The following is a 19129-nucleotide window of genomic DNA, read 5'->3' as shown; positions in this document are numbered from 1 at the left end:
TAGTGAATTATGTTCTGTGAAGAGGCACCAATCAGAAAAATGCAAAATATGGCTCAATAGGTCAGTTAATAGAGCACTGGAACGGTGATTCAGAGGTTGTCTGTTCAAATCTCACTCTAGTGAATTTCTTTATATACTAATCTGCTGTAAAAAATTCAAAGATAAAAAAACCAGATACGACTTTTTCGTCAACGTTGCTGGGCAGAAAGCATGATTCATTTGAAAATTTGTATTAACAAAAAGCCGTATCCTCTCTGAGTGATCCTCATTTGCATTTTCCAGGTCTGATGACCTTTTCTTTTTATTTCTCTCAGTACTGAGGCCCTCGGTTTCAGTGCCAATTTGAAATTTGCAGAATCGCACCGGAAGTTGAATATCAGTCCAAACTTCAACGGGGTGAATCTTTGTTTCTTTTAGGTGGGAAGGATTTAAGCGTTAACTGTTAGAGGGATTGGAATAGTGTGACCTTATCGGTGTTTTAATTAGTTACTAATTGGTTGTGGTATTGTGTAGTACGGATGCTCCGAGTAATTCACCATGGGGTGAGGGGGGCAGGTCACCAGTGCGGTCCCCCTTGTTTCAGGGACTCATGCTATTCTGTATATTGTGCCTAATAGCGTCAATGCAAAGGATGGAGGGGAAGGATGCTGTCAGGGAACCGATATCAGGGCCAGGGGAGTCATAACATGCAGGGTTTACAGACAAATGTTTGTGTCTCACCTGGTCTTGGCTGTAGTTGAGACGGTGGTTGTGGCATTGGTTCCTGCTGGGAAGGCAGTATGCTGCCGGACTGAGTTGTTTGTTGAGCATCCCTCACTCCATCAGCCGGTGGTTGTTCGGTCGGAGCTCCCTGACTGGTTGGTGCTGTGCTTGGACCAGGGTTAGTTTGTGTCTCACCCGGTCTTGGCTGTATATGCGGTGGTGGTTGTTGCGTTGGTTCCTGCTGGGAAGGCTGTATGCTGCCAGACTGAGTTGTTTGTTGAGCATCCCTCACTCCATCAGCCGGTAGTCGTTGGGTCGGAGCTTCCTGACTGGTTGGTGCTGTGCTTGGACCAGGCTTAGTTTGTGTCTCACCCGGTCTTGGCTGTAGTTGAGACGGTGGTTGTGGCATTGGTTCCTGCTGGGAAGGCTGTATGCTGCCAGACTGAGTTGTTTGTTGAGCATCCCTCACTCCATCAGCCGGTAGTTGTTGGGTCGGAGCTCCCTGACTGGTTGGTGCTGTGCTTGGACCAGGGTTAGTTTGTGTCTCACCCGGTCTTGGCTGTAGTTGTGGCGGTGGTTGTTGCGTTGGTTCCTGCTGGGAAGGTTGTTCATTACCAGCTGGTACTTGTTGGGTCGGAGTTGTCTGAATGTCTTGTGCTGTGCTTGGACCAGGGTTAGTTTGTGTCCGCAGCGTTTGTGTCTCATTTCGTCTTTGGGCTCCCTCATCCAGTGGTTCTGCCATTTAGCGCTGGTGATGTGGGCACAGTTTACTTGCAGACAGCTTCGGTAGTCCAACCTGGTATAATCCTGTGTGTGCAAAGTACAATCGGGTAAAATCACAAAATGGATGCTGTTGGTCAGTCAATTAGTCCATCAGTCCGTTGGTCGACCGGTTGGTCATTATATCAGGCATGCAACTGGGAATTAAAAAAAACCCCAGGGATTTCCAAACCCCACAAGACTTGGTACAGTGTTTTGCAATTTGTAATGGTATTCACGAGAAGCAAAACACAAGAAAATTAGCGGATCTGAGGAATTGTTGCATGCCTGCTATATAGGTCAGTCAGTCGGTTGGTCAGTCTGTTGGTTGGTCAGTCAATCTGTCGTTCAGTCGATCAGTTCGTTGCTCTGTTGGTTGGTCAGTTGGGTGGTCGATTGGTTGGTCAGTCAGTCCATCGGTCAGTTGGTCGCTCTGTTGGTCGGTCGGTCAAGCGGTCGATTGGTTGGTAGGTTGGTCGGGTCGCTCTGTTGGTTGGTTGGTCGGTGGGTTGGTTGCTCTATCAGTCGGGAGGTTGGTTGGTCGGCCAATCGATCAGTTGGTGACTCAGTCGGTTGGTCAGTCAGTCGGCCAGTGAGTTTACCAGTCGGTCGGTCAGTCAGTCAGTACGGAGCGACCAACCGATCGACTGACTTAAAGTCAGTCGATCGGTTGGTAGCTCCATCAGTTGGTCAGTCAGTCAGTAGGTCAGTCGATCGGTTGGTAGCTCCATCAGTTGGTCAGTCAGTCTGGTCAGTCGATGGGTTGGTAGCTCCATCAGTTGGTCAGTCAGTCAGTAGGTCAATCGATCGGTTGGTACATGTAGCTCCATCAGTTGGGGAGTCAGTCAGTAGGTCAGTCGATTGATTGGTCACTCCGTCGGTCAGTCAGTCAGTAGGTCAGTTGATCGGTTGGTCACTCCATCGTGGAGTCAGTCAGAAGGTCAGTCGGTCAGTTGGTCACTCCGTCGGTCAGTCAGTCAGTAGGACAGACGATCGGTTGGTCACTCCGTTGGGGAGTCGATCAGTCAGTAGGTCAGTTGATCGGTTGATCTCTCTGTCGGTCAGTCAGTCAGTAGGTCAGTCGATCGGCTGGTCACTTCCTCTGGAAGTCAGTCAGTAGGTCAGTGGATCTGTTGGTCACTTCGTCGGGGAGTCAGTCAGTAGGTCAGTCGATCGGTTGGTCACTCCGTCTGTCAGTCGGTCAGTAGGTCAGTCGATTGGTTGGTCACTCCGTCGGTCAGTCAGTCAGTAGGTCAGGCAAGTGGTTGTTCACTCCATCGGTCTGTCGGGGAGTAGGTCAGTCAATCGGTTGGTCACTCCATTGGGGAGTCAGTCAGTAGGTCAGTCGATTGGTTTGTCACTCCGTCGGGGAGTCAGTCAGTAGGTCAGTTGATCGGTTGGTCACTCCATCGGTCTGTCAGTCAGTAGGTCAGTCGATTGGTTGGTCACTCCGTTGGGGCGTCAGTCAGTAGGTCAGTCGATTGGTTTGTTACTCCGTCGGGGAGTCAGTCAGTAGGTCAGTCAATTGGTTGGTCACTCCGTCGGTCTGTCAGTCAGTAGGTCAGTCGATTGGTTGGTCACTCCGTCGGTCTGTCAGTCAGTAGGTCAGTCAATCGGTTGGTCACTCCATTGGGGCGTCAGTCAGTAGGTCAGTCGATTGGTTTGTCACTCCGTCGGGGAGTCAGTCAGTAGGTCAGTCGATCGGTTGGACACTCCATCGGTCAGTCAGTCAGTAGGTCAGTCGATTGGTTGGTCACTCCGTTGGGGAGTCAGTCAGTAGGTCAGTCGATCGATTGGTCACTCCATTGGGGAGTCAGTCAGTAGGTCAGTCAATTGGTTGGTCACTCCGTTGGTCAGTCAGTCAGTAGGTCAGTCTATTGGTTGGTCACTCCGTCGGTCTGTCAGTCATTAGGTCAGTCAATTGGTTGGTCACTCCGTTGGGGAGTCAGTCAGTAGGTCAGTCTATCGGTTGGTCACTCCGTCATTCTGTCAGTCAGTAGGTCAGTTGATTGGTTGGTCACTCTGTTGGTCAGTCAGTCAGTAGGTCAGTCGAACGGTTGGTCACTCCATCATTCTGTCAGTCAGTAGGTCAGTTGATCGGTTGGTCACTCCATTGGTCAGTCAGTCAGTAGGTCAGTCGATTGGTTGGTCACTCCGTTGGTCTGTCAGTCAGAAGGTCAGTCGATTGGTTGGTCACTCCGTTGGTCAGTCAGTCAGTAGGTCAGTCGATCGGTTGGTCGCTCCATCCGTCGGTTGGGGAGTCGGGGAGTCAGTCAGTAGGTCAGTCGATCGGTTGGTCGCTCCATCAGACAGTTGGTCGGTCAATCGGTGGATCGATTGGTCGCCCTGTCGGTTGGTCGGTCATCGCTTGATCGGTTGGTCCTGTCAGTTGGTCAGTCGGTCAGTCTGTCAGTTGTTTGGATAGTTGGTTAGTCAGCTAAAAGCAATACACTAAGCTGGCCCTTCAGTGATATAGCACCCCACCCCCAAAAACAATTCTTGCTACGTGACCAGCAAAACTTCCTGCCACCTTGACAATAAAAGTCCAAAGTAGTTTTTTATTTGAGCATGTTGGAGCTTTAAACTTTAAATTGGAGACCCAGTTTATTTTACAAGTCACATCATTCAGTCACAATGGTTTAAATAAGGTGAACACTCCTTATCAGCAGAAAGGAAAGTATTGCAGTCATTAATAGAACTATTGACGTCACGCTTTGTTTACATGTGTGCTTTTCTATCAGAGCCAGGTGGGCATGAGAGCCACCAAGCTCCCGTAGGAAAGCACACATGTAAACAAAGCGTGACTTCATTATGTCTAATACATGTAGATCAATTAGTTCACTCACCTTTAACCCATGGAAGGCGTTACTCTGTAGCTGACTGTGGCAGTGAAGGAGTTCACACGTCCATTACTGTTTGGATATAAAGACATAACAGTTAACTTTGTGTGGGAAGGAACTTAAACACCATTTTGGCAACCTTCATTCTAGTGCATAAAATCATCCAGAACAGCAGTGGGTGGAGGAGGGGCATGCCCCGCCCATGTTTTCCCTCTCCTCATTTACCCCCATGCTCCGTATCAGAGCCTCCATGTCCATACTCATTATTTGCTGATGGTACATTTATCATAAGAACCTGTCTGGAAGGGACCCTCATCATGCCAATACATGTATGAACTTTGGACAGCCACACCCACCTCCCCAACCCCAAGCATCGAAAGATTCAACCCCACCCCTACCCCACTTCTTTATTTTGACTTTGAGGACACAAATACCATCAAATGCACGTAGTGATGAGCAAATATCCAATCTTGTCATACCATCAATGAGTGCCTACAGTAAGTGTAGTGATGAGATTCACATCACTGATGCAATGTAAGCAAGCACCACTCAGCAATGACATTTGAACCGTCTGTAATTATCAACCTCTGTCTCGCTGCCGTTGTAGGTGGCCTGTATTCTGTCAACTATTTGAACTGATATCGGTCCAAGTATCCACCCACAACAAACATAAATATAAATCATATCACTGAAAATGATACTTAATTTGAACCAGCCAGACAAAAAGTAAACAAACAGAACACTTCAAACCACCCCTTTGACACTCTTCACATACAGTAACAGGGGCAGATCCAGGAATTTTTGCGGGGGGGGGGGGTCATCAGCAAAAAAATCTGAAAATGTACACAGGTTTTTTTCCGCCGGACACTTGGCCTCCATAAAATAAAATACTGGGGGGGGGGGGGGGGGGGGGGGGGGGCGGGCTGGTACCACATTTCAATAGGGGCGCTGTTCAAATTCGACGATTATTAACACTACATTACAGAATGGTCTACCGTATTTTGAACAGGCGGACATTATACCGTCAAATTTTTTGGGGGTGTGACAGCAGGGAGAAGGGGGGGGGGGGGTTTGCATTAATTTTTGGAATTTGTATGATAATATTTTTTTTGGACAGAGCTAGGGTGTTTTTTTTCATATTCTTTGTAGAGTGTCATTATATGTAATTTTGTGTGTAATGTGTCAAGTTTTTTTCTTCAAAATCGAAAGACGCCCAGAATAAATACACTACAGAAATAAACAAAGTACTTCAAGATTTTATCTTTGAACGAAATCAAACGCACTGTGCACATGTCGGACAATTGTTCTCCATAATGAGCATGAATAGGACGTTTATTCAGAAATAAATCGTCGTCTGAACCATCCATTTTGATGTAAGGAGCCTATACACACAAAATGACTTGGTTGTACGGGTGTGGCGATACACATGCTAAACACGCCAGGAAAAAAAATTTGCAACCTGATGCCACTTTTGGGCTTATGAACAAAGTCTATGGTAAGTCATTTCAAGTATTTCCTAACGAAATTGGAAACATTTCTCAGTCCCAGATTCATGTCTTATCATCATTTTTGCAACAAATGCTTCATTGAGATGATATATATGAAGAAAAAGTGGCGTCAGGTTGCAACATTCTTTCCAATACTTCTGTTGACGCAATGGTTTAAGTCGAAGAATACGCTCTTAATTTACGAACTCACTCGGCGCTTCGCGCCTCATGAATTCTTAAATTACGAATCCACACTTTCTTGTGTATTCTCTTAAACCTAAAACAATTACCATTGGTTGATCTTTCTTGAAGTTTATTTTTGCCAGATTTAAATTGTCTCTCTGAGCTTAACAACTAGCCTGTAAAATTAAACGTATTTGAGAACCAGGAAAATTAGGACGTCAGAATAGGGGGAAATTTGTGTGGTGGTTAAAACAAAACCCATGTTTTACAAAATTTAACTATTTTTGAAAGTTAAATTTCAACATGGAGTCAGACAAAATCACACCATTCCACTAAAAGAAATTGATGTTGTGTTAATAAAACTAGCTATAGTTAGTCCATGTACACATGTATGTTTCTTTTCCCCAAACTTTGGTAAGCTACATTGTAGGGGCATCGATTACTTTATTGCGGAAATGAACTGTCTGTCAATATAAATTGAAACCTGCAAAAGAGATCTTGATAAAGTAACACCAAATTCATTTGCTTTTTGAAAGAAAAACTGTAATTGTATTTCAAAAAAGATTGAAGTATAAAGTAGGGATCTTAGCAAAATAATTCAAAAAAAATGCAGGATTTCAGAGGGCTACTCCATTTTTTCCCACTCAGAAAATTGCTTCAACTGACTTCTGACAATTTTTTCCATAAGATTTGCTGGTTGCCTCCACCCTAGAAATAAGGGTTTTTTTGTGTGTAAAGCATGATTTTTTTTGTGAGGGGTTGGGGAGGGTTGGTTATCGTTTCAATACTGCATAGTTTGTAAATTACAGAGAGACATCTCTTATGGGAAAAATGACACTCCGCCCAAAACCAGGCACATTGAACAATGGTGTAATAACCTGCTCAAACCTCCCCCCCCCCCCCCGCACAAAAAAGACTTTGATAGTAATATCCAAACAATGTATTATTGTATACTGCAATATTTGTCCATACTCCAAACCAGTCTTAAACACAGTGTTTAAAGCCGGCCAAGCACCTATTTATTCCCTATAATGCACACAAGGTTTACTTATGCCTTTGATACAAAACCAATGAATACTCGGCAGTAATGCATAGGGTTATATTCTTGCTGCCCATACAGATTCCTGCTTTGCTGTTGAGGGGGAACAAAAGGGTACCACCAAAGTCTCTCTGGTTATCTAATACACGAGTAGGGGCCTACGTGAATGTCTACTGTCACACTGATGCCACACTGCGAAGAAGACGTTTCAAATACAAACTTGTTCAGAATCGTGTAACTAATGAACTACGATATTTTCATTTCTTCGATCAGAAATTCAACCGTGGTTTGTCACTTAGGGCCTACATGATCTTGAACTTGTACCATATGGAATGTCTTCCTCACAGTTTACAATCAGGGTATTGATAGACATTCATGTACTTGCATAATTAAAGCAATTTACAACTCTTACCTTCTTCATGTTCTTGAGCAAAATGGAGGGCTATACACTCTCAAGTATGCAAAAACTCCCAGTACAACTCAATGTTATAGTGGAACTCAATGTTAGCGAGCAGACTTCATAAATGAAGGCATGCAAAGGCTGAATGCCACGTCGTCAATCTGATGAAACCCTCGCATGCCAAATCTTATATGTGACGGCTTTGGGTATCAAAATGTGCATGCTGAATGTGCACGTGATCTCTTTGTGCCGCACCCACTCGATATCCACCAATGAAACTGATGGAATTGTTTACGTCATCGTTAAATAAAGATGGTTATCACCAGCCAGTCGTGTGATACCCAGGGTTCCAGGTCTCTGATTGGACGGTGCATTCCCTAAGTCAGTTGTGTGATACCCAGGGGCCCAGGTCTCTGATTGGACGGCGCATTCCCTCAGCCAGTTGTGTGATACCCAGGGGCCCAGGTCTCTGATTGGAAGGCGCATTCCCTCAGCCAGTTGTGTGATACCCAGGGGCCCAGGTCTCTGATTGGACGGCGCATTCCCTCAGCCAGTTGTGTGATACCCAGGGGCCCAGGTCTCCAATTGGACTGAGCATTCACTCACTTCCTGGATGTTGCATCGTTCAACAATTATGTGACTTGGGTTTGTTTTAGGTTCAAGTTGATGGTGTATACATGAAAGGCTTGATTGACAGGGTCAAAGGTTCCTATTCTGCAATGCTACATCACGCCACCACCAGATTCCTACATCACATGTATATATATAGTACATGTACATTTGTACCTATCATCAAAGTACAAGTTTGTAATCCATTGGTTACACACCTATGTTCCGACACACCTATGTTCCGACACACCTACCGGTACATGTATGTTCCGACATACCTATGTTCCGACACACCTATGTTCAGACACACTTATGTTCCGGCACACCTATGTTCATATAGTGTAAAGTAGGAATGTTAGCAAAATAATTAAGAAAAAAAACCCAAAACAATTGCAGGATTTTAGAGGGCTACTCCATTTTTTCCCACTCAGAATATTGCTTCAACTGATTTCTGACAATTTTTCCCATAGGATTCGCTGGTTCCCTCCACCCTAGAAATAACGCTTTTTTTTTTGTAAAGCATGAATTTTTTTGTGAGGGGTTGGGGGGGTGGGTAGGTTATCATTTCAATACTGCATAATTTGTAAAATACAGAGAGACATTACTTATCGGGAAAATGACACTCCGCCCAAAACCAGGCACATTGGACAATGGTGTAATAACCTGCTCCCACAAAAAAAGACTTCGATAGTAATATCCAAACAATGTATTATTGTAAACTGCAATTTTTGTCCATACTCCAAACCAGTCTTAAACACAGTGTTTAAAACCGGCCAAGCACCTATTTATTCCCTATAATGCACACAAGGTTTACTTATGCCTATGATACAAAACCATTGAATACTCTGCAGTAATGCATAGGGTTATATTCTTGCTGCCCATACAGATTCCTGCTTTGCTGTTGAGGGGGAACAAAAGGGTACCACCAAAGTCTCTCTGGTTATCTAGTACACGAGTAGGGGCCTACGTGAATGTCTACTGTCACCCTGATGCCACACTGTGAAGAAGACGTTTCAAATACAAACTTGTTCAGAATCGTGCAACTAATGAACTACGATATTTTCATTTCTTCGATCAGAAATTCAACCGTGGTTTGTCACTTAGGGCCTACATGATCTTGAACTTGTACCATATGGAATGTCTTCCTCACAGTTTGCAATCAGGGTATTGATAGACATTCATGTACTTCCATAATTAAAGCAATTTACAACTCTTACCTTCTTCATGTTCTTGAGCAAAATGGAGGGCTACACTCTCAAGTATGCAAAAACTCCCAGTACAAATCAATGTTATAGTACAACTCAATGTTAGCGAGCAGACTTCATAAATGAAGGCATGCAAAGGCTGAATGCCACGTCGTCAATCTGATGAAACCCTCGCATACAAAATCTTATATATGACGGCTTTGGGTATCAAAATGTGCATGCTGAATGTGCATGTGATCTCTTTGTGCCGCACCCACTCGATATCCACCAATGAAACTGATGGAATTGTTTAGGTCATCGTTAATTAAAGATGGTTATCACCAGCCAGTCGCGTGATACCCAGGGGTCCAGGTCTCTGATTGGATGGCGCATTCCCTCAGCCAGTTGTGGGATACCCAGGGGCCCAGGTCTCTGATTGGACGGCGCATTCCCTCAGCCAGTTGCGAGATACCCAGGGCCCCAGGTCTCCAATTGGACGGCGTATTCACTCACTCCCTGGATGTTGCATCGTTCACCAATTACGTGACTTGGGTTTGTTTTAGGTTCAAGTTGATGGTGTATACATGAAAGGCTTGATTGACAGGGTCAAAGGTTCCTATTCTGCAATGCTACATCACGCCACCACCAGATTCCTACATCATCAGGGATATATAGTGCATGTACATTTGTACCTATCAACAAAGTACAAGTTTGTAATCCATTGGTTACACACCTATGTTCCGACACACCTATGTTCCGACACACCTATGTTCCGACACACCTATGTTCCGACACACCTATGTTCCGACACACCTATGTTCCGACACACCTATGTTCCGACACACGTATGTTCCGACACACCTATGTTCCGACACACCTATGTTCCGACACACCTATGTTCCGACACACCTATGTTCCGACACACCTATGTTCCGACACACCTATGTTCCGACACACCTATGTTCCGACACACCTATGTTCCGACACACCTATGTTCCGACACACCTATGTTCCGACACACCTATGTTCCGACACACCTATGTTCCGACACACCTATGTTCATATAGTATAAAGTAGGGATGTAAGCAAAATAATAAAGAAAAAAAAAACCCAAAAACAATTGCAGGATTTTAGAGGGCTACTCCATTTTTTCCCACTCAGAATATTGCTTCAACTGATTTCTAACAATTTTCCCCATAGGATTCGCTGGTTGCCTGCACCCTAGAAATAACGCTTTTTTTTTTGTAAAGCATGAATTTTTTTGTGAGGGGTTGGGGGGGGGGGTGGGTAGGTTATCATTTCAATACTGCATAATTTGTAAAATACAGAGAGACATTACTTATCGGGAAAATGACACTCCGCCCAAAACCAGGCACATTGGACAATGGTGTAATAACCTGCTCCCACAAAAAAAGACTTCGATAGTAATATCCAAACAATGTATTATTGTAAACTGCAATTTTTGTCCATACTCCAAACCAGTCTTAAACACAGTGTTTAAAACCGGCCAAGCACCTATTTATTCCCTATAATGCACACAAGGTTTACTTATGCCTATGATACAAAACCATTGAATACTCTGCAGTAATGCATAGGGTTATATTCTTGCTGCCCATACAGATTCCTGCTTTGCCGTTGAGGGGGAACAAAAGGGTACCACCAAAGTCTCTCTGGTTATCTAATACACAAGTAGGGGGCCTACGTGAATGTCTACTGTCACCCTGATGCCACACTGTGAAGAAGACGTTTCAAATACAAACTTGTTCAGAATCGTGTAACTAATGAACTACGATATTTTCATTTCTTCGATCAGAAATTCAACTGTGGTTTGTCAGTTAGTGCATACATGATTTTGAACTTGTACCATATGGAATGTCTTCCTCACAGTTTGCAATCAGGGTATTGATAGACATTCATGTAATTGCATCATTAAAGCAATTTACAACTCTTACCTTCTTGAGCAGAATGGAGGGCTACACTCTAAAGTACGCAAAACTCCCAGTACAAATCAATTTTATAGTACAACTCAATGTTTGCGAGCAGACTTCATAAATGAAGGCATGCAACATGTGCAAAGGCTGAATGCCACGTCGTCATTCTGATGAAACCCTCGCATGCAAAATCTTATATGACGGCTTTGGGTATCAAAATTTGAATATTATATAAGCTCTTTGTCTACATATGCACTCTATATTCACCAATGAAAAAATGACGAATATTTTTAGGTCATCGTTGAATAAGGATGGTTATCACCAGCCAGTTGCGTGATACCCAGGGGCCCAGGTCTCTGATTGGACGGCGCATTCCCTCACTCCCTTGATGTTGCGTCAGTCAACAATTACGTGACTTGGTTTTGTTTTAGGTTCAAGTTGATGGTGTATACATGAAAGGCTTGATTAACAGGGTCAAAGGTTCCTATTCTGCAAGGTTCATGTTCTGGTTTAGAGATAAACCCTCCCTCCCTCCGAGGGGGTTTAAGTTGCCATTTTAGCGACAAGTTGAACTTTAATTTTTGGAATTTGTATGATAATATTTTTTTTTGGGGGGGGGGGACAGAGCTGGGGTGTTTCCCCCCCCCCCCCACCTAGATACGTGCCTGAGTAATTACACTTAATTCCTTGCAGGAAGCCAACTTAAAGGGTCTGTTGATAAAAATATCATTTTTATCTTCTCTTTAAGAAATAAAATGGACCAATTCCAGGGCAGTTGTTTGATAAGTTACTAGTCCATGTAAGGCAAGCATGTGACCATTAGTCAGAGCCTAGCCATGACCAATTTATCTACCCCCCCCCCCCCCCCCACGTAGCCACTCGCAACGTGCCTCTGTGACTCGTACCTCTGTGACTCGTAACTCTGTGACTCGTACCTCTCAGTCTCGCCAGCTCAAAATTTTTGAGTAAACTACAGGAAATCACACAGATTTCACACAGAAATCACACACCCTGACAATTTGGGTCATTGATTGTATATTCTTTGTAGAGTGTCATTATATGTCATTTTGTGTGTCAGTGTAATGTGTCAGTTTTTTTCTTCAAAATCGAAAGACGCCCAGATTAAATACACTACAGAAATAAACAAAGTACTTCAAGATTTAATCTTTGAACCAAATTGAAAGAAATAGGACAAATGCACTGTGCAGTGATGCCCTGCCCCCTCACTACACACACTCTTTATTTATGACCTTAAACTATTATTAGGCCAACATCATGCCAAATTTTATAGGCCCAAATTATTTCTATGCAGATGTACATGTATAACTCTACGGATTCAATCCTGGGTTCTGTTGTTATGATAGCTTAAACCGTTGCTATGACGTCACACTATTGTTAAAAGTGTGGATTGGGATCTATGAATCTCTTACACTGGTCACAAAGTGTGGGTTCGGAACGACGAATCTTTAGTAAAGTGTGGATTTGGAATTACGAATCCACACTTTGAACACATCGGACAATTGTTCTCCATAATGAGCATGAATAGGAACGTCTGCGTGAAAATTTGAGGGCTACTCCATTTTTTCCAACTCAGAAAATTGCTTCAACTGATTTCTGACAATATTTTCCATAAGATTGGCTGGTTGCCTCCACCCTAGAAGTAACAGATTTTTATTTTGTGAAGCATGATTTTTTTTGTGAGGGGTGGGGGGGGGGGGGGGGGTTGGATATCGTTTCAATACTGCATAGTTTGTTACATACAGAGAGACATCTCTTATGGGGAAAATGACACTCCGCCCAAAACCAGGCACATTGAACAATGGTGTAATTGTATTTCAATAGTTCAGTAGTAATATCCAAACAGTGTATTATTGTATACTGCAATTTTTGTCCATACTCCAAACCAGTCTTAACCATATTGTTTAAAACAGACCAAGCACCTATTTATTCCCTTCATGAATGCACACAAGGTTTACTCATGCCTATCCTAGTGGAAAAAAAAAACATTGAATACTCTGCCGTAATGCATAGGGTTACATTCCTGCTGCCCGTACAGATTCCAGCTTTGCTGTTGAGGGGGAATAGGGTACCACCCATTCTCTCTGGTTATTTAATACACGAGTAGGGGCCTACGTGAATATCTACGGTCACCCTGATGCCCCACACTGCGAAGAAGACGTTTCAAATACAAGTTCAGAATCGTGTAACTAATGAACCACAATATTTTCATTTCTTGGATCAGAAATTCAAAAGTAACGTGGTTTGTCAGTTACATGATTTTGAACTTGTACCATATGGAATGTCTTCCTCACAGTTTGCAATCAGGGTATTGATAGACATTCATGTACTTGCATAATTAAAGCAATTTACAACTCTTACCTTCTTGAGCAAAATGGAGGGCTACACTCTAAAGTACGCAAAACTCCCAGTACAAATCAATGTTATAGTACAACTCAATGTTGGCGAGAAGACTTCATAAATGAAGGCATGCAAAGGCTGAATGCCACGTCCTCAATCTGATGAAACCCTCGCATGCAAAATCTTATATATGACGGCTTTGAGTATCAAAATTTGAATATTATATTAGCTCTTTGTGTACATATGCACTGTATATTCACCAATGAAAAACTGACGAATATTTTTAGGTCATCGTTGAATAATGATGGTTATCACCAGCCAGTTGTGTGATACCCATGGGCCCAGGTCTCTGATTGGACGGCGCATTCCCTCAGCCAGTTGTGTGATACCCAGGGGCCCAGGTCTCCAGTTGGACGGCGCATTCCCTCACTCCTTGAATGTTGCATCAGTCAACAATTACGTGACTTGGTTTTGTTTTAGGTTCAAGTTGATGGTGTATACATGAAAGGCTTGATTAACAGGGTCAAAGGTTCCTATTCTGCAATGCTACATCACGCCACCACCACATTCCTGCGTCAGGGATATAGTACTTACAAAACACAGTACTTGAGTTTTAATCCAGAAACCATTACATGCAGTCTTTGAAAAAGAAAATTTAACTTGACAAAGTTCCGACGCCGAATGAGAAAAAAAAAAGAGTCAGAACAACAATTAAAATACAGCCTAAGATATCATCCCATTGCAATTCGGAACATTTTGAATTGCATTGTAAAAACAACAGCACGCTTCATTTATGATAATTAATGTGCTGAAATGAAGACACATTTTTTTTTGCCTACGTAAAATTAAATAAAGGCGGGGGGGGGGGGGGGGGGAGGGCTGGTGCTATCTGACGATGGGGCGCTGTTCAAAACCAAAGATTATACACAAGGCACAACTTCCTTGACAAACAGGGCACTTGTGCAGAAAAGGGCACTTCTTCAAAACAGAAGGGCACTTTTTACAAATATTTTTTTTGGGGGGGGGGGGGGAGTTAAACGCTGATGAAAAAGGAACATTTGAATGGAAAAGGGCAGTGTTTACAAAATATTGAAACCGAAGATAAACACACATAACAAACAAACCCCTAAAAATCATACTTTGACCCAGCCAGACGAAAGTAAACAAACAAGACACTTCAAATTATTCCTGGACACTCTTGCAAAAAGCGTGCATGCCAAACGGCATGAAGCCTCAAAACTGCAACTTAAACAGTCTATTGTGTTGTTTCCGTAAAGAAATAGGGTGAAACATTTCCAGGGTAGCCATGGGATAAGTTCCTAATCCAATTCAAGACAAAATACCATCGTGTATAGCATCAGTCACAGTTTTTCTGCTACCCATTTATAAAATTCCCCCACGTATACAGCCTGACAGTCAAAGCTCATGTAGAGAGCTCTCAGAATTCTTGCACGGCCCGTGAAATTTCTTTTCCTAAACTTTATCCACTATGGTTGTTTAGCACCCTCTACGATACTTTTATGATACGTACGCAGGTATATATTTAATTTTTTTTGAAGATTTGCGAGCAGTGCGATAGCTCTTGTGGTAGGGTCGTGATTTTGAACCACGTGGCCGGATTCCTTGCGTTGTGGGTCCGTGACACCATTTTGTACCCATTTTTTTTCTTCTAAATCTGAGGTTTTGGAGGTTTTTTTTTAAAAGGCAAATAAAGTCTGATTTTCATTACGTTCGAATTCATTTTTTGTTTTCTAATTTTATATTTTCTTCTCATGTTTTTTTTTTTATCCAAAACGACATACAGTACACCATATGCAGATGTCGTTTGAGAAAATTGCGCACGGCCCGCAAATTTGTTTCCCCTTAGGTGGGTTAATAGGGGAAAATTATAAATTATTCACTGTGACATGTGACCTATTTGTATACTCACTGTTTGCCAAGTCCATAAGTCCATAGGGGACATCACAAGAATGTTGACCAAGCCTTGTTTTCAGTGGGTCATCGTGGTCATTCCATGGTCATGCATTCTCAACTTACATGTATGTTCCCAGCATCATGTGTGTGTTCACCTATTCATGGAGGAATAAGAACGAACCCTCCATATGTGTTTGTCCATTGTCCATCACAGGTGATGAAGACCACTTCAGTTGCCCACATCCCACACCAAACTGTCTGGTCTTCATTTTTGCAGCCACAGTTTAAAATGAATGCATGTGCTTTCTTTCAAGTTTGGTCATCGGGAGTTGCAACATATATTTTCAATAGCCAGATAGTGTTAACAGTTGGCTTTTGCATTTCCTACTACATGTACCATGACAACATGTTATTTTGCATTGCACGGAAATATGAGCGGCATTCATTGCAAAAGGTCCAAATGTAATTTCCTTCAAATTTTGTAGGGATTAGCAAAAGTACACATTTTTGGAAACTGAGTTGAAGGCCTGTATGTACCAGTACCTAGCCATGTTTACATTTTCCCCAAACCATGTATGGCGGCCATTTTGGATTTTAAAAAAAAGGCCGCTATAAAATTGTGATTTTCAATATCTGGCACGATCTTGATTTCAAAGACTAAACCAGCATTTTCAGGTTCAAGCAATCCATTAGTAAAAGTACAATAGACTGAAGGTGATCAACGAGGTGATCTTTTCATGATATCACTTCCAGTCACTGAGTAACGACTATATCTAACAGTGGATGAAAACAAAAATCACCGCCATTTTGACTTAACAAGTGTGTGTGTGTGTGCCGTGTGTGTGCGTGTTGAAGTTCATGCACATGGGGCAGATAAACACAATAGAACAATAGACCTATAAGGGAGTCTGTAGAAATCTATCTGCCCCATAAGGGAAACACTATGGACTTTGAGATTTCAATAGGAACAAAGGGGAACAAAACTTCAGGGAAACTAAGGTCATCCCCCGTATGTACGCCCTGTTTTCTTTTTTGTGGTCGCTACTGTGGAGTTGTTTTCACCCAGTGGATTAGCAGGTCACCAGATCTGGGCAAAGTGCCTGGGGTTTTCGGCCCAGAGAGCAAATGGCTTTTTTATTATTGTGAAGGCAATCTCTAGCAATTGACGATCTCTAGCAATAAATTACTTTGCCTGGCCTTCAGAAAAAAACTTATCCATGTCATGTATGTAGAAGAAACCAACATCTATGTAGGATCATGTAGAATCATTATCATTCAAGCATTCATGAACTTGAATTATAAAGTTCTATTTCTTACTGAACTTGATGCATCATCATCACTTTCAGACTTGATCATGACATCCTGAGAGTTCTCATCACTCTGGTACACTGACAAAAGTCCGTGTAGTAACAATGATAACATCATTATATTTACATGTAGCTCAGAAAACACCCAAAAATGGGAACAAACAAGATGTGTCCGTAAATTGGGCTAAAAATTAGGAGAAGCCTTGTCTTACATGGGAGACTAGAACAACTTCAAAGGAATCCCCAAAATATACGAGATTATGGTTGTTGATAATACATGTAATTATGCAAACGTCAAAGGTTTTCTTACCAACATGTAGGCCTACATGTAGGTAAATGGAGGTTTCTTTGAACTTGTGGAAGTCCCCCAGGTTAGGCAACCCTTTACAGACACCTCATTCCCCCCCCCACCCCTTTTTTGTTTTCTGGGCTATACTTGTATCATGATTTTATCATTGTTCAAATGATTTTCCATACAGGGTGAGTAAAATAAAAAGAAACCCAAATGTCGGGACTATTGTTTTAGTGAGGTTTTGCATGTAGCACTTTAAAAATCTAGGATATGACAGCCCAATTCATAAACTTTCTTTTAGGCCAAAAAAAAAAAGTCTCCGGTTTCTGGTATGCACGCGCGTCGCCGTAGCCATGCGCGTCGGCAAAATTAAAAAGTTTTTTTCAATGAAAGATGATGCCTCAAAACCGCCAAACTCACTGGTTTGACTGGAATTCTGTTGCTGCGCAATTTCAACGTGTTTTTAGATGGGGTTATGATCGAGAATAAGCTTTATGAGGCCTCTCTGGACTCCCATATATTTGCACTAAGTTTAGTCGGGCACCATTTGCAGTCACCAGCCGACATTTGAAGCAAAAAAGTCAGGTAAAAAAAAAAAAAAAAAGCCGCGTCGCCGCACCACTTTTTGGACAAGCTCCATACCAGAAACCGGAGACTTTTTTTTTGGCCTTAGTAGAAGAATCATTCAAATCACTCATGTACTTTTCAAGAAACAGAATTTCAAACACAACCACCGTTTTAAAGTTCTGTCCATGGATCACAAAAGAGGTGTGCGTTCTTTCAGTAATTTAACAAAAACAATTATTAAATACAGGTGATTTTTTTTCATTTTCCTGAAAGAACACTGAACTTTTTGGTGTTTATGGTGTAAATCAAGGATTTTCTATTGTTCCTCTTCCCTTTTCCTTTGTTTATTCCCCTAACTTTTTTGGAACAGCTCTCACTGGTTTTGTACACGTTTTCTAATTGAGGTCGTCCTCGATTTTGGTTCCTGTCCTCAATTCATCGATGATGTTGCACGTGTGTCCTCGATTTACACCAGAAAGTTTATGGCATAAACCCACACATATTGGGGCCTAATTGAACCTACCTTGATACGGGTCTTGACACACATCCATGGCTTGGCCGGTGTCAATTCTTGCTGTCCTCTTTGGAGTTTTGTGGCCATGAACTTCCTGCATGCATCTTCATCGGTCTCTGCAAGCTCATCCAGCATTGACCAAAAGCACTGTGCCTGCTTCATCAGGTCATGTTGGACGTCTGTCGCCATAGTTTCCTGAAATTTGTGAAAGGAGGAAAATTTTGAAAATGGCGTCCGCACGGTATCCACAACAGAGCCCTCACCGATAAACGGTAAATTTCACTTTACATCAAGATTGTAAGTAAAGCTTAATATCTTGATCTTCAAATCATAAATCTGTAATTGTATCTCAGGTGTCATAAGTCGTAATTCTGTGGCCGTTTTGACAGTGAAATCTGATGTTTTTGTTGGCAAATGGTTGGTTGTTAATTATTTGAAATGCCATGTAAGTACTATCGCCAGATCATGTCCAAATGTTAAAAACAATGCTGGGGCTACTGTTGCGGCAATCGCTATCGTTACAGCATCGTAAATGTCCTTCGTACAACTACATGTGCGCACATCACATGACAACGATTAGGGTCTGTGGATGGACAGTTCGCCACACGCATGCAAAATCATAGCGGGGTACCAACACAATCAAAGAAAGTGTTCTTGTTTTGAAGTAGATGCAAAATGTTGCTTTGTGCACCATGGTTTAAGATGTTTTGTATTGATCATGATGTCTATGCTGCAACTTTTGTGCCAACAAAAGTTCCATCTTCTTTTTTGCCATAGGAAAGAATTATATTGTACATGTATGTATGGACATCACTAGTTTTTCTGATAATGTCATGTCCTAAAAAGTCCAATTTTGCCGGGGAAATATGGAAGCATTTACTGGGGGTACATGTTCCAAGTGTGGGCTTTATTTACGGAGGTAGTCCAGTAAATTGGCCACATTTGCAATTTTTCAGACCCGAGTCTCATAGGATATTTTTTTTTGCACAGGGTGTCAAGTGATGTCCAGGTGGGGTATGGAAGTCTTTCTGCTTTGTTTATCC

At 42.5% G+C, this 19129-nt stretch overlaps 1 protein-coding gene across 2 annotated transcripts; it reads right to left on the bottom strand.

Annotated features, from left to right (window-relative positions):
- Positions 1-456: 456 nt before the first annotated feature.
- Positions 457-18277, bottom strand: LOC119732799 (cell surface glycoprotein 1-like). 2 transcript variants are annotated; one of them, XM_038206402.1, is made up of 3 exons: positions 18096-18277; positions 4308-4373; positions 457-1509 (listed from the first exon to the last, which is right to left on the bottom strand). In XM_038206402.1, exon 3 carries the CDS (start codon positions 1442-1444, stop codon positions 680-682), a length of 765 nt encoding a protein of 254 aa, XP_038062330.1. In that variant the 5' UTR covers positions 1445-1509; positions 4308-4373; positions 18096-18277; the 3' UTR covers positions 457-679. The 2 variants fall into 2 exon arrangements, with proteins under 2 accessions (XP_038062330.1, XP_038062331.1); XM_038206403.1 differs by lacking the exon at positions 18096-18277 and adding an exon at positions 9237-9505.
- Positions 18278-19129: the final 852 nt, after the last annotated feature.

Source organism: Patiria miniata, unplaced genomic scaffold (assembly GCF_015706575.1).
Source record: "Patiria miniata isolate m_02_andy unplaced genomic scaffold, ASM1570657v1 HiC_scaffold_25, whole genome shotgun sequence".
Lineage (NCBI taxonomy): Eukaryota > Metazoa > Echinodermata > Asteroidea > Valvatida > Asterinidae > Patiria > Patiria miniata.
The sequence above is the reverse complement of the archived record's forward strand: the minus strand, read 5'-3'. Positions and strand labels throughout refer to the sequence as shown.